Source organism: Rattus norvegicus, chromosome 2 (assembly GCF_021556685.1).
Source record: "Rattus norvegicus strain SHRSP/BbbUtx chromosome 2, alternate assembly SHRSP_T2T, whole genome shotgun sequence".
In the NCBI taxonomy this organism is placed as follows: domain Eukaryota; kingdom Metazoa; phylum Chordata; class Mammalia; order Rodentia; family Muridae; genus Rattus; species Rattus norvegicus.
In genome coordinates, this window is record NC_141535.1 from 121,523,148 (window position 1) to 121,551,119 (window position 27,972).

Here is a 27,972-nt window from a genome sequence, read left to right on the forward strand (position 1 = left end):
CGAAGGGGCGCTACCCTTGGGCCTAAATGGGGGGCAAGAGAAGAAGGAGACCAAGCAAGATTCTGTTGTCAAGGTCTCGTTTATTGGGGTGAACAGTACAGCTTTTAAGGCTTTCAGGTAGGGGGAGTGTCCTTTGTGAAACACAGGAGGGGGAGGTGCGGATATAGGTAGTGATAGCTGAGGCAAAGAGGTCAGGCAGTAGATGATGAGGTCAGGCGGTGGAGACACTGGGTGTTGATTCAGGAGGTAACAGGTATCTGCTAAGGGAGCTGAGGCATCCCTTGAATGTTATCTTCCTGTGCCGTAAATTCATGGGAGAAGCTTTCATTCAACAATCTTAAGACTTAAGGCAGTCATCTTAGGGGTGAATATCTGTGGCCAAACAGCCCAAAGTCACCTAGCCACTTTGAGCCATGCAGTCAAAAAGCGGCTAGGCCCAAATCCAATATGGCTCCGTGCAACAAACAAACAAAAGAAGCCATTCAAATGCTTTCCCAGTCCCAAGCTCAGCATATGATTAGAAAGGCCATTCGGAGCCCATGGGGCTTTGCTTAGAGCCTTCCCGTTCATCAGCAGCTGCATTTCTGTTCACATGGCCAGCACAGGAAGACAGAATCAAAGCTGGGAAACGTAGCCTTCTAATCCTTTTTGATGCCCATGCGGCCTCCTTTGCCTGTGTCTTGTCTTTCATCATTGTCTAATCTCTCTCTCTCTCTCTCTCTCAATGCATATGTATGTTTGTGTGTATGTGATCTGTGAATTGTGGGGCTGCTTTGATTCCTGGTGCCATAATTTTTCTCTGTTACTTACAGTCAAACTACAGCTCCAAGCAGAAGAGAGAGGAGTTGTGTCCATCAAGGGAGTGTGTGCGAACCGGTACCTGGCTATGAAGGAAGATGGACGGCTGCTGGCTTCTGTGAGTAGTGCTTTCTGTGAGGGGGTTTCTTTCATTTGCTCTGTGCAGTTATTTTCTAGCACTGGTATTGAGTCTTTGTTTGGGTTTCATGTGCACCATTTTATCTCTGTATTTCCCTAGGTAGTAGCATCCCCTGCATTTCATAGACTTTAAGACTCACACAGGGAGGAAGACACAGTGCATGTAAGATGAAGTCCAGGCATTCTGCAGTCACATGGCTCCAAATCACTGTGCTTCTCTCTGCAAAACAGTTGAAAAAGTCTCCCTTATGGTTGTTTAAAGGTCATATAAAAGCACACATAAAACTTGGTTATTGGTTTTGAAGTTTCTTCTTTAGACTCATCCTCTGGAATATTAGTTGAGAAAGTGGGCTTCTAGCCCAAGCACAGATGCTGGCTCCACACCTTGGTGGCCATGTGTTTTTCGGCAGATCATTCTGAGATGGTCCTTCGTGCGTATCAGGTACGCTGGCCCCCATCTTAACACAGATTGGGAAGGATTTAAGGGTACTGTGTATCATGTTTATCATAGCTAGTCAGGGGCTCTAGCTCCAGCCTAGTATTCTTTCTATGAATGGAAGCTCCCTGCTAGTGTCGCCTTCTTTATTAGGACCAGAGGGATAGGCTCTTGGACACACAGTAGAGAATGGTACTGTGAAATAAAGTCATAGGACACAGGGCACACTCCTGCCTCCTACTGGAGTGGGTAGGACATGTGTAAAGGTCTGATTGTATGGTTTGGAGAATGGCGTCCAGGGCATTGGGCTAACAGGCCAGTGTTCTTCCCTGACCCATACCCTCAGCTCTGCCTAACCTCTCTAGCGTCCCTGGTAGATAACACCATAGCTTTGAGTGCTTCCAGTGTTGTCAGCTGTACAAGCTGTTGATTTCTTTTTTTTTTTTTCTCTGAATGAAGGCATTTAGATTTTGGAGAGAGATTTTTCTGATCATCAATATTCAGATCCATCATGTGACAGAGATACTGTCATCAGTGAGTGCAGTGTCGAGGATTGCTGTCCTCAGTTAATGACAGATTGCTGTCAATCAGTCAAGGTGAACTCATCAGTCAATTATGAACGGGGCTCATAATTGTCATTTGGTAGCTAAAATCATTTCAAGACCCTCTTCAAGAGTAGCCCATGATCATAGTGTGTACAGGATGCCAGATGTGCTAGACAGCAGCCTTAAAGAGCCGAGTGTCATGTGTTCTCTGTCCCTAATGGGTGCACTGTGCAGGAAGGCAAAGGTGTATTAGTGTAGTGTGTGGGCACTTTGTTGAGTTCTACTGGTGTTTCACATACATGCAGAGCAACACAGGGGAAGGTTGGAATATTATGATGATGTAAGGAGTAATTTAGGGAAGAAAGTGACGAGCTTGTGTAGAACTCATGGAGGTGACTTGTAAGTACAGTGTTGGTGAAAAGGACCCCGGGCAGGGGTAGACCTGAAACTGTGGATACAAGAGGCTACTTGGCACATCTCAAAAACTACGAGCAACTCACCCCAGCTGGAATGCGACCCACAAAGGACAGAACACAATGAAAGGGCAGAGAGAAGGCTGGAAAGGCAAACAAGCTTGTTTTCAGGTCTTACATCCTGCCAACCATGCTCACTGTGAGGCTGGAGAGGTCCAAAGCCAGCAGGGTTTGCCTCCAGGTGAAAGCGCTCTGGCAGCGGTATAGAGTGTCAGTGACACTAACTAGAGTTGAAGAGGAAACACTGTTGTGGCCACTACGAGCCTGGGCATCACAGGGACGTGGGAAGGAGGGTGATGGTAGGCAGAGGCACAAGACTCTGCGTTCACTTTAAGAATGGACACTTCATCTTTCCCACTGCTGTTTATGTATTGCGTAGGAGCTGCTAGAGAGACCGCTGTAGGCAGAGCTTGAGCAGTGTCCTTTACCTCTATTTAAAATCTTCCTTCTGTACTCCCCTGCCCTTGGGACCTTATATAGGACACTCCTCCTAGGGTTTATCTGCAGTTTTCCACAGTCACAGACAAGATCTCATCAGGGTTTGTACCTGGGAAAGGAACTGCAGACTGTCTGGACCCCAACGGAAAACAAGCAGCATTTGCAGGGCTGTGTTGAAGTGCACTGATCTTGTTTTGGTCATAACTGGCTGTGGACCCCACTAGCCCTGTAGCCTTGAGATTCTATCTTTTCCTTTCCACTTCAATCTTAGTCAATGAACGCCTTACTGGGGTGAGAGTGGATCACAGTGAGTCCATATGACAGTCACGAAAGGAATTTGTCTCAAGAACATAGGTTGGATGGTGGGTTCATCTGAAATGGTTAAAAATCACCACAGTTTTCAAGAGCTCCAGAGATAGAAGCTGCCCACCCATCCACCACCACCTCTGTGGTGACTTGGTTACAAACAAGAGGAAGTAAATTAAAGATGGCAGAGGTGAAAATGGGGCTGTCCAGATCTTCATGGGGAATTCTGACCTCGCTTGGTGAATAGGTGTGAAGCTTCATAATGTACTAAGAAGTAGGGTTTCTGTTCCCTTCCTCAGCAAGGAAGCCACTGTTGCAAGATGAAAGCCATCTGGCTCTACTAAGTCTTACTGGATTTCGCTCTCTTTAGTGCATGCTAACTCTCCTCATGAAGCAACCAAATACCACCAAGTTGATAGAGTGGGAGTCAGTTTAGTAAAGTTTAGAGATTTATCACAGACCCTCAGCATGGACAAACCCAATGGCTACACACACATGGAAAACTCGAGATTTATCAGGTTCTTCTGAGGAGGGCACAAGCCAGATAGGCTGTGGTAACAGCTGGCTTGTGTTCCACCCCCATCAGAGGGCCCAATCCTGCTGCCAAGTCACAAACCAATCTCTGGCCTCAGCATCCAGTATGACTGGCTGCCATGCTCTCTCAGCAAGTCCCTCTTCTCAGCTGGGCAGGCTGGACTGTCAGTCTTCTGAAGTTAGTGCTGTACCTCATAGCAGGAGGGGTGCTGATGGCCTAGCGCAGTAGCCTTTCTCTCTGAGTCAGATCTGCCAATGCTCGGCTGTCAACACTAGTAACTTCTGGAGTAACTCCAGTGTCCCGATCAGAAGCCATCATTTGGGATGTGAACATGCCTCGTGTCTGGAGAGGCTGTTTGTAAGCCTGCACTGGCCCCACATCACCCTGTGTGTGATGGCAACACTGGATTGCTATAAATGCTACACACTGAATGACAATGAGGATATGATCACTCCTAGGAAGATAGTTGAGGAGAGGGCTTTTATTGTAGATGTGAGAGTTCAGCCAGAGGTATCTGGGAGAGTCCAGGCTGAGCATGGCCAGCAGAGTAGACTGTGTTATGAGAGGAGAGGGAGGAGGAGAGGGAGAGAGGACAGATGAGCCAGGAACAGAGGACCAAGAGAGAAGGAAAACCAAGGCAAGGACCAAGAGACCAAGAAGGGAGCCAAGAGGCCAGGAGGCAAGTGGACAAAGAGAACACAAGGCCAAGATGGCTGGGTTATATAGGAAAAAGAAGCTGGAGGGAAGGCAGTGAAGCTCAACGGCTAGATTTAGAGTAGGGGGGCAGTGTGGCAGTGTGTGTGTGTGTGTGTGTGTGTGTGTGTGTGTGTGTGTGTGTGCGCGCGCGCGCGCTTACATGCATGCACGTGTGCATGTGTGAAGTGCTGAGAGGAATCCAGACTCTATAATAGGTACTTTCGATGCCCAGGGAGCCTGGTGGCCTGGGTTCACTTTGATATGTTACTGGGCATCTCAGTTAGTTATTTATCTCGAATTTCTTTGAGACCTAACACCAGCTCTATGATTACTGTAGTGGTTCTCTAACATACTCATCCTCTTGGGGACACCAGTACCTCAGAGAGTTGTACTGGCTTTACTGTTGTTTGAAGATATGAGAAAGGACTGGTGTAACACTGGTGCAACAACAGTGGTCTAAAAGTGTTCAAGTTGAGGATTGCTCATGATTTCAAGCTCTCTGTGTGTGTGTGTGTGAGTGTGTGTGTGTGTGTGTGTGTGTGTGTGTGTGTGTACACTGTGCTTTCTTTTTCAAATTTCTTTTCATTTATTTTCACTGTGTCACTGCTTGTTTGTATGAGTACCACATGTGTGGAGTTCCTGTGGAGGCCAGCAGAGGGTGGAAGATCTCCTGGAACTGATGTCATAGGCAGTTTTGTGCCTTGTTTGTTTAAAATTAAATTATTTTATTTATTTACATCCTGAATGTTGCCTCTCCTCTTGGTTTCCCCCTTGCAGAGTTCTTTACACTGTACCCCCTTCACCTCTGAGAGAGTGCAACCCCACACCAAAGGAATCTCCCTTCCTGGGGCATCAAGTCTCTAGAGGATTAGGTGCATCTTTTCCCACTGAGGTCAAACAAGGCAGTCCTCTGCTACATATGTGCAGGATGGGGTGGGGGTGAGGGTTGGACTGGCCTGTGTATGCTCTCTGGGTGGTGTGCCTTGATGTTTTTTTGTTTGGTTTGGCTTTGCCCAAGATCTCTTGCTGGTTAGGCTAGGCTGGCTGACTGGCCAGCAAGCCCCAGGGATCTCCTGTTTCCCCCTCTTCAATGCTGGGATTACAAGCACATGATAACGTATGTTTCTGTTTGTTTGTTTTAAAGATAGGGTATTACTATATAAGCCCTGGCATCCTGGCATTACTATAAAAACCAGTATGGCCTCCAGCTCACAGAAATCTACCTGCCTCTGTCTCCTAAGTGCTGTGATTAGAGGCAGGTCCCCCCATGCCCAGCAATGCCAGGCATTCGAGTCTGGAACTCAGGTTCAGTTTCTTGTGCTTGAATGGCAAACACTCCTCCAGCATCTATCCAGTCCTCGAAAACATGTTCTAAAAAGACTTTCTGTTTTTCAAAGCTAGAGAATCCAAGTGTCCAAACAGTGCTGTAGCTCTGCAAAGGCCTGCGTTTGGAGCCTGGAACTGTAACTCTTTGGTGTATGACAAAGAGTTTCTCACAAGGAGATGTTTTTGTTGCTCTAAGTTACAGAAACCCAGAACAATATTAAGAACAATGGTTCCACCGAATTCATACAAAATTGTCCATTTTAAACAAAATTGCATCTAGTGAGTTTAAATGTAGATCCTGGTTTCAATACCAAACAACTTTGATGGTAGGACTTGTGGGGGGAAGTATTGATGAGCCCCTCTGAGAGGGGGTTGCCTGTGGTTCCCTATCTGAGGCTACAGATTGTGTTTCCGTGAACAGGATTGAAACAAGAGTCAAAAGGTGCTTTTGTTGGTCTGTGTAGTGAATGCTGAGGGGCTGTTTTAATTAATCCAAAGCATATTTCACACACAAAACAATTTCTGATTTGAGTGCTCTTAGCGGTGACATGGATTTCTGCAGTGTAGAAAAGAAGGGAAGTATTGTTTTAGGGCTCAGTGTTTAGGGCTCAGTTTTGCAGTCTACACTGACCTAATTTGAGCTAAAGGAAAAGCTGCATCTTTGTAAAGAGATAAAATGCTAGACTGGATTGAATGCAGAGTAGGCCAAGAGAGAATTACTGCTCTTGGAAACCATTCCCAACAATTCTCTGCAGCCTTTTTATAAGATTGAGACCACGTTGGCTCTTAAATTTTTCCCATTTGTGGTTTTTATTTAGTTCTAAAATGCTCAACATGGATACTTACCTCACATCTGTCTTTAATTCTCAGAAGTGGTGTGAGCAAATGCATTCTGAGATTTCTATTGAGCAAACTCCTTCATAAGCCAAAACTGTAAGAATCAAAGTACTGTAAACGGGTAAACAGCTCAGAAAACAGAGCATGGGGAAATGGCCATAAGGTTCAAACCCGAAACTGAGCGGAGGACCAGAGCCAGTGTGAAAGCGGGAGGGGTGCTGGGAAGCCTCAGGGCATCCTGCTGTGTCACAGATGTTTCTTACTGTTCAGAGACCATCTGGTTCAGTGAGGCCTAGAGAAGGTACAGAACTTAGATGTCCTGCACATTAGTTAGGGATTGAGGCAAAGCTGGAGCCCAGGATCCAGGCTGGCTGGAAGCCATCATGGATGTCAGGCCAGGGCCACTGGACTTTTGGAAAGGGCCATCCTCTCAGTTTCCTCAGAGGGTCTATATGCAGTCAGTTAGGCCATAGTCTATATTTCAGTTCAAAGCCAAGTTTTCCTGGCCTCAGTTCTCTCTTATTCTGATTCTGCAACCTGAGTGTAGCTTTATTTTAAGCTAGCTGCAGTATTTTATTTGCTTATTAATTTAGTAGAAATTTATTGATCTCTTACTATGTGGTAAGCATGGATATCACAACAGATATAATAAATCAAAATTTCTACATGGGACTTATAGGAAGGATGTCACCATGTAGCAGCTCTTGATATACTAGCGAATTAATTATGAGGATTTCTTACAATATATTTTGATCATTTTCACCCCCATTTCTGCCCTACCTCCTCTAATAGTCATCTCCACCTTTCTACAACGCCCACCCACCACTTTATAGCCTATTTTTAAAAAGTCCACTGAGTTCAAGTAGTGCTGCCCATGTACTCCCGGGTGTGGGGGTCACACTGGGGAATGAACTTGACTATCCGGGGCCACATCCTTTAGGAAAATTAATTCTCTCCTCTAAAAGCCATCAACCTTCAGTTAGGAGTGGAGACTGGCAAGCCCCTCCCACTTTCTGCCTAGAACGCTGACTGGTTAGATCATGTGTCAGTCTTGTGCAGGGAACAACAGCTGCTGGGAAAGCAGTTTACTCTTAAAAGATGATGCATTCTAAGAAGGACACGAACTAAAGGGACATATATATACAAATAACCTGTATCTCTGGATAGTGGAGATACAAATCACTCAAACATGCTTAAAATCAAGGATATGCTTTTATTAGATAACTAGAGGCTACTCAGCCCCTGAAGAAATTACTTTCTGCACATGTGTGTATGGTGGAGGTGGTGGTGTATTTGTGGGGGAGGTGCATGCAAGCAGGTGCACCTGCATGAGGAGGGATGAGTTGACATCGGGTATCTTCTTCGATCTTTGTCCACCTTATTAACAAAGCATGGTGTCCAGGCAGTAGTTTTAGGTCAACTTGACACAAACTAGAGTCATTTAGGAAGAGAGAACCTTAACTGAGAAAATGCCGCCACCTGTGGGCAAGCTTATGGTGTATTGATTTTTGATCACTGTGGGAGGGCCCTGCTTACTGTGGGTAGTGTTACACTAGGGCTGGTGGTCCTTGGTCCTCTAAGAAAGCAGAGTGAGCAAGCCATGTGGGGCAAGGAAGAGGCACCTCTCCATGTTCTCTGCCTCTGTGTCCTCTCCTGACTCCCCTCAGTGATGTACTGTGATGTGAAACTGTAAGCTAAAATAAATCCTTCCCTCCCAAAGTGCCTTTTGGTCAAGGTGTTTTACCACAGCAACAGAAACAATAACTAAGACACAAGGTTTCTTGCGGAATCTGGAGTGATTTCGGCTACTGGGGATCCTGTCTGCCTTCCGTGTACTGGGTTTACAGGTGACCACCACTCCCACCTGGCATTTATGTGGGTTCTGGGCACAGCACCTCAAATTTGTCCTCATACTTGCATAGCAATCATTTTATTCATTGTGTCATCCCTCCAGATGAAAGGGTTCTTTTCTGGTAACACTTGCAGGTCTGGCTTTTTGTATGACTTATATTTTATTTTTATCGTGTAGCTTAATGTATTTAGAATGGATAGTGCATGTCTGCTGTCAGTATATACTATATAATGAGCACATCAGGGTAAAGCTTTCTTAAGAATATAATGTACCTTACAACAGTTTTAAGTTTGCAGGAAAGTTAGACAGTCTGCTACGTTTCTCCACTAGGTGGCTGGCTACCTGTCACACTGCCATATTAGTAGCTAAAGTCCATAGTGACTTACAACACTTTGATTTTCCTCTGAAGATCCTATTCAGGGCCGGCTTTGGTCGTCCTGTCTCTGTAGTTTCCTCTGCACAGGGACCATTCCTTAGACTCTCCTTATTTTTCTTTACTTTGACAGCTGGACATCTTTAGGATCCAATGGTTTGGGATTGCCTGGTGTTTTTCTTGTGGCTAGACAGAGTTCTGAAAGTTATTGAGAGGATAACCACAGAAGTACAGACTTCATCATTGGGTGTCTCCACTCTGAAGTTAGTCTTTCCTCTCCTCAATGAGCAGGAGTTCACTGTTAAGGGATGGGCCACCACAAGGAAGTCACCATGCAGCAGTTCACACCTAGGGGTGATGTGCTGTAGGAAGGATGTGTAGGAGATCACTCTTACAGGGCGGAGTTTGGTAATTTTTGCTCTATGTCCTTGAGGGAGGGAGGGTTACCTGTAAGTCACAGTTTCTTTATGTGGAAAATGTGTCTATTCTCCATTGATCCTTGAATTCAGGCATCTTTATATTCAGGCAAAGACCGATTTTGTTGCTGAAACATTTGTGAATTTTTGCATTTGTCTCTGTGCTTTTGATACACCTCCCTGTGTTTATTTTGAGTACTCCATCACTTCTTGGGCAGCAATCCTTACATGTAAATCCCCTGCTGTAGCTTAGAGTGATCCATTTCTCCAGAGTCTTGCTGGAAAATGGAATCACATGATTGAGTACGCCTGTTGCTTTGGAGCTGCTGTTGCGTCTAAGCTCTGTCAGAGGCTGTGCATTACTAACCTTATATACATGTGTATACATGTCTCTGAATCTGTGTTACACTAAACATGGGCTAGTATGTCCTGAGGTCACCATCTCACCCATGATCTGTTTGTACCCTGGAATATTTTAGCCCTTCTCCTTGGTTGGCTCTCATCTCCACACCAACAGAGCCTTGTTCATGGTGTTTCTTCACAGCAGTAGAAAAGTAACTAAGACAAATGGCTTCTTGGGATTATTGTATGTAGTACCTTGTGGTATTCCAAATTCACTAGTACTCTTCAAAATTCCATTCTGTAGTTAGTGAAGGGAAAAGCCCAGTGATTAAGAGCACTTATTCTTTCGAAGAATCATTCCCAGGTTTGATTCCTAACATCTACATGGTGGCTCACAGCCATTGGCAGCTTCAGCTCCAGAGGATCTGATACCGTCTTCTGACTTCTGGGGGCACATACATACATACATACATACACTCACACACACATACATATACACACACATACATACACACACATACACACATACATATACACATACACACACATACACACATATATACATATACATACACACATACATACACACACATACACACATATATACATATACATACACACATACATACACACACATACAGACATACATACGTACATACATACAGACACACACATATACATACACACACTACACACACATACACACATCAGACATACATGCATACCAACATACATACACACACATGCAAATACACATACACACATATACATACACACACATACACACATATACATGCACACACATACACACATACAGACATACATACGTACACACATACACACATACACACACATACATACACACATACACACATACACATATATACATACACACACATACACACATATATGCATAGGCACATACATAGACACACATACATACACACATACACACATATACATACACACATACACACATACATACACACATACACACATACATACACACATACACACACATACATACATCCACACATACACACATACACACATATACATACACACACATACACACTTATATGCATAGGCACATACATAGACACACATACATACACACATACACACACATACATACATCCACACATACACACATACACACATATACATACACACACATACACACATATACATACACACACATACACACATATATGCATAGGCACATACATAGACACACATACATACACACATACACACATATACATACACACATACACACACATACATACACACATACACACATATACATACACACATACACACACATACATACATACACACATACACACATACACACATATACATACACACACACATATATGCATAGGCACATACATAGACACACATACATACACACATACACACATACACACATATACATACACACATACACACACATACACACACATACATACACACATACACACACATACATACACACATACACATACATGCATACACACATACACACTACACACATATACATGCACACACATACACACATACAGACATACATACGTACATACATAAACACACATACATACATACACATACATATATATACACACATACACACATACATACACACAGGCACACATACATACACACAGGCACACATACATACACACATATACATACACACACATACACACATACATACATACACATACATACACACATATATACACATATACATACATACACACATACACACATACATACATACATACATATATACACATATACATACACACATACATACACACATACATACACACATACAGACATACAGACATACACACATACAAGCTGAATACTCATGTTGCTGATTCCTTGGGAAGCAGTATATTCTGGGTTGCTTACTCTTCAGGAACGAGTCTGTTCCGGACTGTATTTAGAAACGGAATGTTCTAGACTGCTTGTTCTTTGTTACGGATTGGCATTTGGAGATTTGTCAGTCTCACACCGTTCACTGTTTTAGAGTATTTTAATATCAGGCAACCTTAGATGTTTTCTATACAACAAATTAAAAGCAACTTTCATCACTAGCCAACATTTGCAACTTCAGGGAAGTTGTTCCGTCCCTCCCTCTTTGTGGGAAGAGCACATTAGGCTACCCTATTGACATTATTTATTTCCCTCGAACCTCGAGACAAGTGTAAAAGTGAAAATGTCTAACTGCAAAGCTGACCCAGGGTTCATGAATGTGTGTGTGACACTGAAGGTACATCCCTCCATGTTACGACATGTGGCCCTCCTGGGGGCCCTTCAACATTTAGGTTGTAATGCTCTAGAGTCCCAGATAGTGTGGTTCTTTGCCCTCCATGAGGGGTTGCTGCTAATATTTTGCTGACTGAGCACAGGATTACTCCTGCCCAGGAGGCACTGTCCTATTCACACTGGTTCCTGGTGTCATCTGTTGGCGGAACTGTCACATTTTTGACCTGTAGTCTTGTTCTTTGGTTACCTTGCTGCCTTCTCAGTGTTTGGCATGAAAAGCATAAAAACACATTTTCCTTTCTTTTTCAGAAGTGTGTTACAGAAGAGTGTTTCTTCTTTGAACGCCTGGAGTCCAATAACTACAACACTTACCGGTCACGGAAATACTCCAGTTGGTATGTGGCACTGAAACGAACTGGGCAGTATAAACTCGGATCCAAAACGGGGCCTGGACAGAAGGCCATACTGTTTCTTCCAATGTCTGCTAAGAGCTGACTCTCTTTAGACACTGTCACTGAGAGAAAAGAAAAGAATGTATACAGCTAAGTTTGGATGCCTTTTATGTAACAATAAGACACTTAGCCATTACCTCAGTAAAGAAAAACAACAATTTTTGGAAAATATTTGGACTTCCCCATTTTATATAGCTTTGGTTGTGACCCAGTGAAAATTCTAGCCACAATCTTTGTCACGTATTTCCTTTATTTGAAAAGAGGATTTAAACATATATTCACAAAATTCACATTTGTGAATTTCTACCCTGGAAACACAAGTATGTGAGGAAGGCTGGCATTCAATCTGTTCCCATTTCAGCCTTGTACCTCTCAGGCAGTCCCCTGTGGTAGAGCTTGTAGAACAGGCCTGTGTATACTGCAGGGAGTTCCTCCATGCTGAGGTCAATCTTGTCAAACCCTTCCCTGTGTCCGTATAGTAGTAGCCTAGCCACCCTGCTGGTGATGGGGGTTGTGTGTTTAGTCCTGGCCAGGCTTTCTAGATCCATCCATTCACACTTCAAGCATTCCTGCTGGCAGAAGTTGATGGTGAAGGAACGCGGCTGCAGGCGGCAGATCAGGTACATGTCTGACATCCCAAAGGCCCCAGGGCTCCTGTGTTGCTGCCGGATGCTCAACAGAGACCTGAATTCTGACTTGACACCAGTCTCTTCAAACACCTCTCGGACTGCTGTGTCTCCTATGTGAAAAGAGAGAGAGACACAAACAAATATTTCATTCCCAGAGATGCCATCAAAGAGTTTCAGTGAAAATCTGAAAGTTTAAAAGCAAAATCTTGTCTTCAAACTGCTTTCTGGATGTAGTGAAATGCACTTTGTGTTTAAGACACTGAGAGTCTCTTTGGAGGCTTATACACATGTATACTGGAAGTCACGTCTTCTTAACCTCTTCCTGTTCTATTTCCCAAATGCAAGAACACATTTGCAAACAAAGCTGCAGTTAATATGCTGATGGATCCTTCACTATTGTTCTTGTCCTGACTGGCCATCAAACTGCCTGAGGCTCTGGATGTCTGAATTGAAAGGACCCATCCTTGTCACACAAGTCTGTAGTGCTGCGCATACTTGAGTGAGCTGTGAAACTACTCTGACTTCTTTGGGATCTCAAGCCCCTGCCCCTCAGGGCAAGGTCCTTTGCCCCTGTCCTGGACACCAGTGCACCCCAGCCTGATAGAAACTGTGTTTCCTTGAAATCAGATTGTGCAGAATTTGGGATTCATTCGTCAACATCAGAATGCAGCAGCTGTCTCATCAGATATCTTTGTAAGGCTGGAAACACATAATAATTTTATAATACACCAAGGGGTTTCACGTGTTATGAGTATTTTAAATACAAGTTTCCATGGCAGGACTTTTATGTCCATTAACATAATTTATACCCCGTTTTTCTAGACACCTACAAGGCTGCACAGACAGACTTGCCCAGTTCCGATGCTCCACAGCCACTTGCCTTGGGTGCTGTTCTGGTAGTCTTCAGAATTGCTGTTGTTCTTTAAATACCTTCTAATGCCTCTCCAAATGTTCGTCAGACAGCATACACTTGACAGTAATCCTACTGATAACGCCTATGCAACGAAGAACTATTGGAAGCACATAGTTCCTGTGCGCTCAAACCACAGACTGTCTTTCCTGCCCACTGGGCACATACCAGCCGCCAAGACATGCTCTTGTTCCTAAGAAACAGTTTTGGAAAGGCTCTTGGGAAGAGAAATTTAGTCTAAAACATAAGGCATCTACCTGCCATTCTTTAACTGCATGCTGACTTTCTCTGTGACTGAGTCTGACCATAGGTTAAGCATGGCCAGAAATTACATTCCAAAACTGAAGGCACCAAGGGTAGGCATATAGCAACACCTGCCTCGCGTGTGTGAGATGCTTGGCACAGTTCCCACTACCACACAATGAAGGAGGAATGGAGGTGTCAAAGAACATTCTAGGCTCACAAAGTTTCTCTATTAAGAAAATAGTTTTTTTTTTTTTTGGTTCTTTTTTTTTTTTTCCGGAGCTGGGGACCGAACCCAGGGCCTTGCGCTTCCTAGGCAAGCGCTCTACCACTGAGCTAAATCCCCAACCCCAAGAAAATAGTTTTTATCTAGCATATAATACATGAGTAAATGTATTACTAAAAATTGTGGCACTAGTCTGAAATGTTTATATAGTAGCTTCTAACTCTGGTTTAACTATGTACGTATATTCTTTAAAGGCTCTAGAAAATAACCTTGGGGATCCTGCTCAGTTCTTAGCAGCACTAATCTGACCAGCTGTGCATGAATTACAGAGCAGGACAGGGTAAAAGAAAGTGAGCTTAGCAGTCACTATGGTACCATGGAGGTGACAGGACAAATACTGTCTGGGAAGTCCGAATAGTTTAATGTGAATCAGCACATCCCCTACTAGCTGAAACCGGAAAATACAAGCCAATAATTCTGCATCCGAGATGTGGGGTATTCTCCCCTTCCACATCAAAATGGAACTCTCTCCCTCGGTGTCAACATGCATTTAAGTTTATCAAGATGTTCCTTTAGAATTGTTTTAGTAGACTTTACACTCAGCTGAAATAATAATACTGTGTATAGAGAATCTAGAAGCTCAGTTTTGCTAAGAGATATGTCTGAGTCAGACTGCACTGGCGAACAGCAAAGATGTTCTGAGGCTTTTCTGTTCTGTGATGATGGGATGGCTTGGGAAGGAAGAGAGCAACGGGAAACCTTCAACACGTGGGTTTCCTTGAGCTCCCTCTAGTCCTGGTGATCATCTCTGGTTGGCTGAAACAGGACATGGTTTTCACCCATGGCAATGACGTATTTTAGGAAGACCTTTTGTTCCTTTGAACCATACAGACACATTTAGACTCAAGTCTTGAGGACTTCAATTTGTTTTGCATTCTCCCAACTTAATTTCCTAAAACACTCTGTATATCAATGTTTCGTCTACCTAGCATTACCAGAGAACGGAAGAGTCCAAACAGATGAGTTTCCAAATTAACTAGTAAGTATTTACTGGTATTGTCAAACAGCCTAGTTAACTGCCAAAAATGTTGAACTGTTCAGGGTGGCAACATTCCAACATTGTATTTCATGCCGTCCTAAATGGAGGTCTCAAGAGTATAATATCCATATGCTCTAGGCAGTCAGAGCGTGTTTACTTTGTACTGTGTTGTCAAACTGTGCTATAGAAACAGGCTGGAGAAGGGCACATCTAAGAAAATGGTGAGTGTCAGCTTCTGCTTTTGGTTTTAGTTCAGACGGGTTTTTGATAACCACAGATACTTTAAAAGAAAACTAGAAGTACATTTAAAATTATCTAGGCTTAAAGGAAAGGTTCTGGAATTATACTTAAACCTGAATTTATACATATTTAACTTGAAAATAGGTTTCCCTCTGTTTATATCTAAGTCTGTCTGAAATTCTTAGGATCTACTACAGCTCAAAGGGGGAAAGAAATTTCACCTTAATTCATTTGAAAAGGCATGCCTCAGGAGGGAAAGGCATGCAGGGCTGCAGATGGCTGCCCCCAGTGTGGAGGGGAAGAAGACTAGACTTGAGTTACCTCATTTGTGTGCTCTCAATACCACATAGGTAATGGGGTATTGAGAGATGGAGACGATGAAGAAGGTGGCTTTATGGGAAAAAATGGCCCTCACTCCCAGTATTTGGCATCCCTACAAAATACAGGTATTTTTCACATGCATGGTCTAAGTAGCACAGGGTCTTGATACACCACCTTCTGCCTCAGCCTCCTTCATGCTGTGATGAGCAGGCATGTGCCACCATGCCCAGGTCCTCAGAGTACACACTGTCAACAGACCATCCACCAGAGAACGAAGGAAACAGGCCAGTGAGAACCTAACACCAAGGTCTGTTTTACGTGTCTGGATGTCATTAGTGTTACTCTTGGGCTGTTAGGAGCTGGACTTGTAATTACATACAGGGCATTTTGATCTGGACAACATTTAAAAATCAGATCTCATGAACATATCCTCAAATATACATAAACACAGGAGATTGCTGTAATACAGTTGCTGGTTAAGAAGAGACAAGAATGTGCATATTAAAGAAAGGTCATTGAGAAACAATATTGGTATCTAGTGTATTATTTATAGATAAGGATGATGTTGGATTTAAGCTAATGGTTGAAGGAACAACACAATTCTATACTTTGCAGATTAGTGACTAAGTGCACAGCTCATCCTAGCTCCCTATAAACTGACTCACAGGGAGGGTAGGCATGATATTTCCCACTCAAGACTTTCTCATAGGTAATTCATTATGCTTAGGTCATTCATAGTAAACAGCTGGCAAAATCTTCAAAGGAGAATTATATCGCTATTCCATTATAGTTGATTTTATTGTGCTTCAAAATTTATCTAAAAATTACCATTCACCAATCTGTGATAAAGTGGTCAAGAATTCAAAATTTAGTAATTTTAGCCTTATTTGAAAAATCTTTATCATGAACTTTACTAGTTAATATCTCAAGTTTCCCCTTTCAGATGACATCAGAGCAGTACTGGAGAGAGGCTCCCCCATAGGTATCAACTATACAAGCGAAGTGAGTGTGCTAGACAGTCTGTGCCACCTTTGTACCGCTCTGAAGATATCTGTCTCAATTTTTTTAACTTAGTGTGAACCAATTAGAAACTTTAAATTCTTATTCTTTGCTCCAAAGCAGGGAAGTAAACATGAATTTTCTAAACATTTTCAAGTTTACTGGAAGTATATCAATACATACCAATATCTTCTCCAGGCTCTGACAGGCCTCCTGGAAACTTCCACATGTTTTTCAACTGCAGTGCAAAGTAGAAACAAAATAAAACAGTCCATGTCATGACTTACTCTCTTCCCCACTCTTACCTCGGCCACTCAGTTGGTCGAGGAAGTAAAAACTCCTTATGTTTATCCTATTCCCTAGCCCCAGTCTTCTTACTACTTCATGGTTTCTCTTCTGAGGGAGATGGTGATTGATGGAGTCTTTTCCTCTTACTCTTCAGGAAATAGAAGTGGTGTTATTTAGTTAATGTGTACAACTTGTATTAATGAACCTTTGGAGGGAAATATCTATTCAATTGTGTACTTCACAGAACTTGGCTGCTAGTTAACTATCGACAGATAGGATCTTACAGATGCTGCTATGAGTAAGTAGAGTGCAGAATAAATGTAACCGCTGAGGTATGCTACTCCAGATTTTGACACGTATTTACTGTATTTTGTTTCTAATCACAGGTATTACTCAAGATTTCTGTGTGTTTATCGTTTTATGTAAAATGTAATTGCTTTTTATGGGTAGTGTGAATAAAGTTATTTTGGTTTCTTGGCTATCATTTCTTTGTATTTTCTCATCTGTTGTTTTCTTTTTCTCTTTCTTTCTTTTTAGTGTAAAAGGATGCTAAAGAGATAAACCTGATCTTTGGAAGAAATAAGATTAGATTAAAATAATTATGAGTGGGCACAGTTTTCTCACAGCTGTTATGATTGGCTCCTTGTAGGATTCTGCATAAAGTACGTGTTCATCATACTGTAAACCTCAAGGATGAGAAGTGACCTCATAAGCCAGCAGATTTCATACTCCTCGTTCCTAACCACTGTGGACCTTCCACTGTGTATTGTGACCCTCTGGCTTCCTGGAAGCGAGCTTCCGAGAGCATGCATCACCTCTCAGCTGTGGGCTTGGAGGTCAGGGCGGGGTTCCTGCTTCCCATACACCGCTGACTACTGGGCACGGGACCCAGGCTTTCCATCCTTTTGTGTCCACTCAGGTTGGAGTTCAAGCAGTAGAGCATGCTATGCCTTACTTTACCAGTGTAGAACTCTGCCTTGTCTGCAGAGATGCGTTGTGTTGTCTTTTGGGTTACACTTTAAAATGGTTCTGGGAGCTTTGTTTCTATGGAGATGGATAAGATATTGGACACAACAACCATAAACTCCATTGGTAATAAAAAAATGAACGATGTAACAGGGCACTGGAGAACTTGGTATTATAACATTAACCGTCCCACACACCATCTTCCTGTCATCACAGTGAAACCTGCCTACAGCTGCCACCTGCATGTCAAGCCTGAATTCACACCTGGCTCCCAGGCACCTCACAGAGTGTCCTACCACGTCTGTACATTCCCTACTCTCTAGTCGCTAGTATCAAGTGTATATATTATGTCCCAATCCGAATAGAAAACTTATTAAAGCCTAGGGCACAATAAATAATATTTCAGGGAGTAGTTTATGTTTATGGTAGAAAGTTTTGTTCCAGTCAGAGATATAGCCTTAATTTAAGTTTCACAAATGACTTTGAGGAAATGTTTAATTTTTTCCGGCAATATTTAACGAAGGGTCAGAAAGTATAAAAATAAATGTTGGCCATATAGCTCAGGGGGAGCACCACAGAGGCAGACTTTGACGTCCACGCCGAGCATGAGAACATTTCTAACAGTGGCCCTTCTCTTAGTGTCTAGGACTCCTCTGTTAGCCTTTAGTACTGGCCTGAGAGAGGGCAGACCCAGCCAACACTCCTGATCACAGGGAGGGTTTTCTTGGTGTCCACATGGCAGCCACTGGCTCGGCCCTGTGCCCTCACCCAGCCAATTCTAATTTCTTGGTTTATTGCTCTATCCTTTAAATTTTAATTTTTATTTATGTGTATGAATGAGTGTCTGTGTGTGCATTCCTCATGGATGACAACACCTGCAGAATACAGGAGAAGGCGTCAGATTCCCAGAAGCTGGAGTTACAGGTGCTTGTGAGCTGCCTGACATGGGTGCTATGACATGGGTACTCTGCTAGAGTAGCCAGTGCTTCGAGTGCTGAGCCATCTCACCAGTACCTCACCTCTCCTCCCCTCCCTTCCCCTCCTCTTTCTTAATCTAGTAGGTTCCTACTCACTCTTCTAGACTGAATTTGAATTGTCACTTCCTCTGAGGCATCTCTGGAGTCTCTTAGGACAGTGCAAAGACTGTGCTGCCGACTGCTGGGGTAACGTGTTTTCAATCTGTCCTCTCTGAACTGGGGGCAGAGCTCCTGGCAACACTAACAATGCTGACTGAGTCTTAATCACCACCTCAATAATGTGTCTTCCCAGTTAAACACTTCTGTCTGTAACACTCTACAGCATGAAGCGCACAACACCGAGGATCACGCTGACAGGGTCAGGTCTCTATGACAACTTTGTTTAGATAAGGATCTAGGTGTTCCATAACTGCTTAGAAATAACGGTTGAAGTACTTTTCTGGATTCCCTTAGCCACATCGACATGTCTACATTTTATGTTTCTCTAGAGAGAACACTTTGGAAAGCAATCTATAAGGCAGAAACTACTTACTTTATTTCGATCTTGTACAACCAGTACTTTCCTGGTGCTAACATCAAATACGGCACCTTTTGGGTGGGGAGGGGGGAGAAAATTGTAAAATATTAATTTCATTTACCTTCAATTCCTCCATACTAACTGGTGGTCGCCCACTGAAACCCCTTACGTGAAGGCCTGGTTTAGATACCTCAGCCATGAAGACTGTAAAATACATCTCCAGCAAGGAGGTCATTGCTCAATTGACTAGTTCTCTCTCTCTGTGTGTCTGTGTGTCTGTCTCCCCCTTCCCTCCCTCCCTCCCTTCCAACAATGGAATGCATGTTAAATCTGTGCAATAATCACCTGCATGACTGTCTATGTCTTGCGGCACAGATGAAGATCTCACTTTATCCTTTAGTAACATTTTCTTTGGCGGTTACACAGCTGAGAGTGCTTGCTACTGCCCGTCTGGCTCTCGAAAGATACAGTCTACTGCGAACTTAGAACCTTCTCTTTCTCACAGGTTGAGAAGCTAAGAAGTCCAGGATCAAAGTGCCAACATACAGCTGTCTCGAAAGAGCTACTTCTTGTTCAGAGCACTCTCACGTGGGCATGAGGCAGGGCCCCTTAGGTAACTGTAGTAAGGGCTCCAATGCCCACAGGACCTAGCCACCTATACAGGCCTCGCCTATTAATGCCAGCACCCCGGGGACCAGGGGTCTAGCATGACTCAAGCATTCACATTGCAGTGCTTAAAGCACTGAAGATGCACTGGACTTTTGTTCTAATTCTTACTTCTTGAAGCACAGCACAGATTTCGTGTCTCTGCCTCCTGGCTGTTCAGATCCCAACTATCTCAATGCCCCTCGGGACCTGTCTGAAGCCAGTTACATTTCCTTAGTGTGTGCATCTATCTGAGAGCACACCGTACATTTGGAAGGCTTTGTTTATTTTGTATGCCTGGAGTTCCAATCCAGCACTTTCCTTTACTCATCCATTGTGCACACTCACAGTCACTGTGGACTCTGCTAGATGTGAGAACCCAAACCACTGTCCTTCCTCTTTTTAGATTTTTTTTCTTTATCTTATTATGGGTGTTTTGCCTACATGTCTGTACTATGTGCATACTGTGCCTCTGGCCAGTGGGGGTGGCAGGTCAGCTGGGCCTGGAGTTACAGGGGGTTGTGAGTCATGTGGTGCTAAGAATCAAACTCTGGTCTTCTGGGGGAGCAGCAGGTGCTCATAACTGCTGAGCCACCTCTCCAGCTCCTTGGTTTTGTTTTGTTTTTGTTTTTTTTTTTTTTTTTTTTTTTTTGTATTTTTGGTTTGGCAATCCTGGGTCAAAAAGATAAATAACACTTTAATGATTTGTACTAGAATCCTTAAAATGGGCTAACTTCAACATATCCTTATGGGAAGGTAATTTCTATATTCTTATCCATTCTTTTAATATTCCTTTTTGAGTCTTTCTATGTAACATACAGAAATCCTTTACGTATTAGCTGAGTTCCTATTATGTATAAGGTATTTTACCAGGTGCTGGGAATACAGTGGTAAACACAACACAACATCCTGCAGTGTGTGGAGTGGAGGCAAATGAAAGCCAGGTTATTTAGAACAGAAAGCAGAAAAAGCAACCACAAACAAACATTTGGAGGGGAATAGTGTGAAAAGAGAGCTTGTTTGTAACTGAGGGGCCGGAGAGATGCTCAAAGGTTAAGAACCTATACTGTTCTGGCAGGGGACACAAGTTCAGTTCCCAGAACTTACTTCAGATGGCTTACAGCTAATTTTAACTCCAGTTCTCAGAATCTGATGTCCTTTCCTAGTCTCTATGGGTACTTGCACTCCCATCTCTGTCTCTCTGTCTCTGTCTCTCTCTGTCTCTGTCTCTCTCTCTGTCTCTGTCTGTCTCTTTCTGTGTCTCTCTCTGTCTGTCTGTCTCTCTCTCTTTCTCTCTCTCTCTCTGTCTGTCTGTCTGTCTCTCTCTCGTAAATAAAGTATTTTAAAAATCCCAACATTAAAAGTAACTACAGTGAAACACTGCACTTGGTCCTCCCGAGGCAGAAAGGAGACCAGTGAGTGAATTAACTCCAGCGAGGAAAGCCCCATAAGATGTAAATCTAATTGGACTTTCCAAGGGACAGAAGGCCAAAAACCCTATTTTTAGATTTGAAGACTTGTGATTATCCAATGTCTCTTTTCCTTACTGTAGTCACTAACAGCATAAACTCAGAGTGAAAAATATTGAGCACAATTGGAGCGACCCCTGCTGGCCACTGCATAAAGCTAAAGCAACACAGGACTGGAATTAAACAGAAGTTCCAAAAGCAGTAAGGCACTGTGTGTCTCCTGTGCAGTAGCTCAGGTATCAGTCACATGGTAACATGAGTGTCACAAAAGTGACTGAGTTCACACAGCCATCAGAGGGAGAGCTGGGCTTTATACAAATTGGCACCCTCATAAACAGCACTGCTCCATCAAGACATAGCTACTGTTCCCTACTTGAAGATGCCATCATCCTCCCATCCACTCAACCATCCATCCACCCACCCACCCACCAATCCATCCTTCTTACATCCATTAGTCCATCTATCCATGGCATACTTGGTTTCTACTTTGCTCTTGCTCTGCCTTTAGCCCAAGGAAACATGGTGAATAAGACACGGAATGGCTGGCTTCATGGACTTTGCATATTGTTGGGGAGAGTAAGTACATATATAACTTTGGGTTGCATTGGGTACCGTTAAAGTCTGGATAAAGAGTCATAGACTGGTGGAGTTGACATGGGGGAGGTCCCTATCTTAGACAGTAAGTTTGGGAGGTTTTCTGAAGTCAGTAAAATGCTTCCCAGACAAGCATGGGGAACTGAGTTCAGATCCCTAGCATCCACATAAAAAGTCGGGTACAGTGAGGTGCATAGGTGCATCTGTAGACACAGTGGTAGGAGGTGGGAGATCCCTGGGGCCTGCTATCTAGCAAGGTGGATGGTACCTGAGGAATGACACCCAAGGTTGTCCTCTGGCATCCACCTTATACACACACAGACACACACAGACACACACAGACACAGACATACACAGACAGACACACAGAAGCACACACACACACAGACACAGAAGCACACAGACACACAGACATACACAATGGTTTTATGCGAATTTCCAATGATGCATCAGGTCATCCCCAAATTATTGGGTACTCTTCTGAGGCAGAGCCCATAGAAATTTTCTGAATGTCTATTTCCTGTAGGGCAGGAAGGTTACAGATAAAGATATTACTGGACGTCCAGCTCGCTTACAACACTTTAGGTATGCAGACTAGCCTAAAGCCACATGTAAATCATATGGAAACAAAACACCAAGTTATTAAGGTAATGATTAATCTGCATTGTTCTTTTATTTATTTAAGAATCCTTACCATTTTAGTTTTTTACTCTTGCTTAGAAACCTAAGGGTTTCCTGGGAACAGCAGTAGCAATAGCTGGCAGAGACATTACTACTCAGAACTGTGGGGAGAGATGTAGCTATTCATTTTAGTAAGCCCTCCAGGAGATTTTGAAGCCCTCAGCAATGAGAATTTTCCTGTTTCTTAAGCAGACTGTTTAAGGCTCTACCATAGTTTCACTGTTCAATCTTGGCACATTAACCATGTAAAGTCTTAGGAAGTAATAGTCAAATAACCATATGGCTAGCTTGCCTAGATTCAAAGTTTTCCTGAACAACGTTATACATTTAGCACATATTTAGTCCGAAACAGTCATGAACATCATCAGACTTGAAGTGGGGTTCTTGTGTCAGTCCTAACAAAAGGAAATAAAGCTGGAAGATTATGACGGGCAAGCTCTTAATATGAATGATTGACAATAACAATCACAAAAGACTGCTGGAACCACAAGTGGCTGCGGCCAGAACATGACCAAGCTTTGACCAATGCCACCATGTCCCTTAATGGCTGTGTCCAAGGATTACTCTTTGAAGTACCTGAATATTCTCAGTTTTATCTTTTGAAACTTAGTCTTGCCTTCTTGAATGTGCTCCAGGTTTACTATGGCACGTGTCTGATTGCAATATACTCAAATCACCATAACCCCTCCCTCCCTCCCAAAAGAGGGAGTCTCTTTCTGGAGAATTTCCTGTTTATTTGGAGTGACATGTGCTTTAAGGTGTGTAATTTATTTCTTTATCCCAATTCAGTGCCACTACTGAGCATGGAAGCTTGAATATCTGTGTGGAGCATGTTAAATGTGGCCCCTGGGAAGCCTGCTTCTCCACTTGTTTCCTATACTAGCCTGTAATTCACAGGGCAGGTGCCCTTTCCTTTTTGAAAAGCACAGTACCACAGTGCACAGTGAACCGTCACCCAGGGCTCACTGCCCAGCATTCACTGGCGGACTAGCAGACCAGCTTCAAGGAGACATGGCAAACCTGTAAAAGGGTAGTTCCCCTGGTTCTGAGTCGGAAACTGACCTGCAACCCCTACTTGGTGTGTGGCATACCCCGGGAGTCTGCTGGGTCCTTCTCCCAACCACAGAGTCAGCGTTGACAAGTGCGGCTCTGCGTGGTGGAAGCAGAAGCCCAGAGAGGCAGCAGGGGCGATGAAGTGGCTCTGCAGGATGGGGATGTGCAGCCATGCAGCGATCCTTCCTTCCGCTCGCCACTGCTGAATGGCGGCTAGAATGCAGAGGGAGGAAGATACACGCTGTAAAGCTTTTACATCAGACAGACGGTCCCCACCTTTCTGCACTGCTGGTACCCAGTTGTTTGTGATTCTCCATATCCCAGCGCCTGTGTTTATAACCAAACCACCCAGATACAGGCCCGGCACACAGCGGCTGCTCAGTCACTGTGGAGTGGACAGAGACTAACTCCCGGGCAGCTGTGGTGCTTTCCTCTTCTTTCCTGAGCTGCATAGGCTACAGGGTGCTCTACCACGGAGCCAAGTGCGCAGCCCACTCTACTTCTCTTAGTGCCCTTAATTTTAATCTTCATAAATGATGATGGAAGGTTTTTTTTTTTTTTTAAAAAAACCTCTTCTGTAAGAGTTCTGATGTTATTCTTGGTTTACAAACTGCAAGGTGGTTAAAGAATAGAAATACAAGTCAGAACTATGTATTACCTGCCTGAAGAGAGGAATACTTTTTGTGGTTTTTGCATAAATATGTCTACAGCTTACATGATGCCTTTTATAATAATTATATGTTACACAGTCTATCAGTAAACTCCTTCAAAGAACGTGGATTCCCCAGCAGCAGAGGTTCCCTTACATCTCCTACAAGTTAACCCGCCAAATTCTAGACATTTATTTACATTTTTATAATAAAAACCATTCTGAATATAAACATAGGTTTTCTATCTTAGAACTTTTAACGTTATTTTTCCTCTGTAGTAAAAGTGGGATGGGAAGGTGTACAGTTACTTGAGCCTGAGATGTTTCAGATGCTTAATATCCAAGAGTGAAAAGCTTGATTTGTGGGTGGGGAACTGCAGCTCATGACTGAGAAGTTAGAAAAGCTTCTCAGATCACTCCCTCATCCTTCACACTACCCCTTTACCATGGTGCCTGAGTGCCTCATTATCCACTTCCAGCTATCTGCCCTTCTCTTCTCCCCTCAGCCTTGCTTGAGTAGCTCTTCCCTGCTAAGGACCACGGGCTTTCCATTTTTGGAGGTCAGCTTGCTTCGCAAAGATGCTGGTCCTTAAGGAAGTTGATTTGAACCAACATGCGCCATGGCTATGGGATCAGACCCTTCTTACCCCACCTTTTCTAAATCAATCTGTTTTATGTGAGGCATAAGTACATAAACCAAAATACACAAATCCTAAGTGTTCATTTCAAGAATTCTGACCTCTGCATGCACCCATAACCAACGCCTGCATTAAAACCACAGGGCATTCCTGTAATGCAGTAGAGTGGTCTTGTGTGCTCCTGCCCAGGCAGTCCTCCAATTGTTAAAACACTGGTTTCTAAAATCACATTATTTGACTGTTGGGTGTTGGAGGATTCATCTGTTGCCACTACTTCAACTGAAATATGAGGTTACCCAGTTCTGGGCGCACTTTTAACTTTTCCTCTCCAGCTGTTATGCCAGCCTGTCAGTTCTGTGTCTAAACTGAATCCAATGACCAGACTAGCTTTGTCTAGAGGCCTGCCCATTCCTCACACCAGTTTTTGAAATCTTAGACCCCGATTCTATTAGGAACTTTTCTTTTTTTTTTCCTTTAGCAATGTGGCTTCCCTTCCATTCCCTTCCCCATCACCACAGTAGGAGCTCCTAGAAGCCCAGCCTCTTCAACAGTCTCTCCTGACCATTGCTCATGTGCGACTATGATGTGAGCTTAAGACCATATGATGTCGGTGTGACTTACTACAGCATACCACGCATCACCAGATGGCATCTACTAACTAGCTTTCTATTCCTATTGAATTTGTCAATCTCCCACCAGAAGCAGGGCTATTTCACTAAGCACAGCAAATTATGTGACTCCAGGCATGGTAATTCTCTCTGTAATCCTGGAAGCAAGGCAGGAGGGTCATGGGTTTGTAGCCAGCTTGAGCTATCTATAACATTTACCTATATTGAGACCCCCTCGGCCAAGAAAGCATTCTATGTAGGGCTAAGTGTACTCTAAGCCTAATATCTGAGTTGTGTAACAAAACAGTAGTAAAGAAATAGTGACCTTCATGTGCAAATGTGCTTTAACAGCCACTACTAACTCATTGCAAACATTTAATCTCCTTGGAGAGACAGACATCTAAATTAGGCTTTCTTCTCAGATTAGCTCCTCTTTCCAGGGACTGCCAACTAGTTTGGTTTGATTCCACCACAACAGAACTATTGGAAGCTCCTAGAGCAGTGTGAAGAAAGCACAGAGCAGAGCCAGAGGAAGGTATCCATTGTCTGTGGCCCTGGGCACCATCACCTTTCAACAGGGATGAACACGTACTTTCCAGTTAGTAGGATGAAATACATTCCTACTTGTTAGATTCTTAAAACAATGTGTAGTACTTGATAACAACAGTGAAATGTTTTATGAAAGAGGTTTCATTCAGGGTGTCTTTGATCACAGTTATCCAGTATCTAGAGCTGGCTAGCATTATTCACCTAAGAAGTCTTTCCAGTTGTCATTTGATTAATGAATGCCTAATAGAGTCGTGCCAGTCTTGGACTTGAACCCTGGACATGCTTCTAGACCCAATATACTTTCTGGATTGGTGCTCAGATTATCATCGGCCACTGGGAAACCCTATGTTCAACAAATACCTGTGCTCATCCATATGCGTGTACATGTCAGAGGATGAATAGATTCGAGTCTCCTACTGGCGATGTTGTTGAAGTCTTATAAGCAGGAGAGGTGATGTGAAGTAGATTGGTTTGAAGCACAAACAGCATTAGAGAAGCTAACTTGCCATATTTATTCACAGAATAAAGATCATTTGTGGATTCCTGGTTCTTTTCCATTACTAAATTTCCATGCTACGCCTTCAGTTTGAAAAACAGACTGCTCTAAACAAATCAGACACTTATCCCAAAGTGAGGGCTCCTTCACTCAAGTTTCCTTTCAGATAACTGGGCTCACCGTTCAAAGCCAGAGATATGTTGCTAATGAAAACTGCAAAGATCTGCGGGTAGAAACAAGCACTGTTCTTGACTTGCCTTCCTACCCGTCCGGATTAGGAGACAGTTTTGCCTGGCAAAGCGTATGGCAGAATCTAAGCACCAGCAAAACTAAGGCTGCAAGGTAGGACACAGTGAGATTGTCAGTGTTTACTAAGAGTTAAACGAGTGGCTGACACCGTGCTAGGCGCTGCGAACCCCGCGTCAATCTCAAGGGCAAATATCCAGGGTGAATATCCAGGATTTGGACCCGGACATGGCTGAGGGCACTTCCAGGTCACAGCTAGAGGACCGCTGTGTGTCATTTCAGCTTTCACCTCAGAGCCCACACGCTCCGCCCTGGTTTCCGGGGCCCGAGACCGCACTTGCCCTGCAAGAGCCTCCGGAAGGCGGCGGCATCCAGCCGGTGCAGGGTGCGGTGCCGCGACAAGTGCACCGAGATGCCCCCAAATCTGTCCAGCTCGCCTTGTAGCTCGCCCCCGCAGGAGCCCGTGATCTCCAGGCCGCTCGAGGCAGTGCGCCGCCTAGCCCGGAGTCCGACTCCGCCCACGTCGAGCAAAGCCGAGAACAACCATCGCGCTCTGCTCGCCCACCACATTGTTGCACCTTGCCTTTCAGACGCTCGACTCCTCCCAGTTCGCACATTCCCGCCCCGCCCACATCGTCTGACGTGGCCTTGTCTCACCCCGCCCCGCCCCTTCCCGCCCCACTCTCGGGACCCCGTGCAACCTCACCTCTTTCCGGCGATCGCCCCGCCCTATCTCGTCGCGAACA

The 27,972-nt window shown here is 43.8% G+C and overlaps 2 protein-coding genes across 11 annotated transcripts in view; one reads left to right on the forward strand and one right to left on the reverse strand.

The window, feature by feature from the left end:
• Fgf2 (fibroblast growth factor 2) overlaps positions 1 to 12,305 on the forward strand; it is a 54,291-nt gene extending 41,986 nt beyond the window's left edge. The window contains exons 2-3 of the mRNA NM_019305.2: positions 813 to 916; positions 12,101 to 12,305. Of these exons, the coding sequence (NP_062178.1) occupies positions 813 to 916; positions 12,101 to 12,286 (290 nt within the window). The 3' untranslated portion in view covers positions 12,287 to 12,305. The remainder of the gene's footprint in view (positions 1 to 812; positions 917 to 12,100) is intronic.
• On the reverse strand, positions 64 to 27,971 carry Nudt6 (nudix hydrolase 6). Of its 10 annotated transcripts, XR_015658409.1 has the most exons (8): positions 27,568 to 27,800; positions 24,050 to 24,253; positions 19,614 to 19,669; positions 17,034 to 17,088; positions 12,613 to 12,982; positions 12,164 to 12,305; positions 8,767 to 8,939; positions 64 to 1,156 (listed from the first exon to the last, which is right to left on the reverse strand). XR_015658409.1 is itself a non-coding variant. In XM_087615710.1 (6 exons), exons 4-6 carry the CDS (start codon positions 17,077 to 17,079, stop codon positions 12,293 to 12,295), a joined length of 429 nt encoding a protein of 142 aa, XP_087471836.1. In that variant the 5' UTR covers positions 17,080 to 17,088; positions 19,614 to 19,669; positions 24,050 to 24,253; positions 27,933 to 27,971; the 3' UTR covers positions 11,540 to 12,292.
• Position 27,972: the final 1 nt, after the last annotated feature.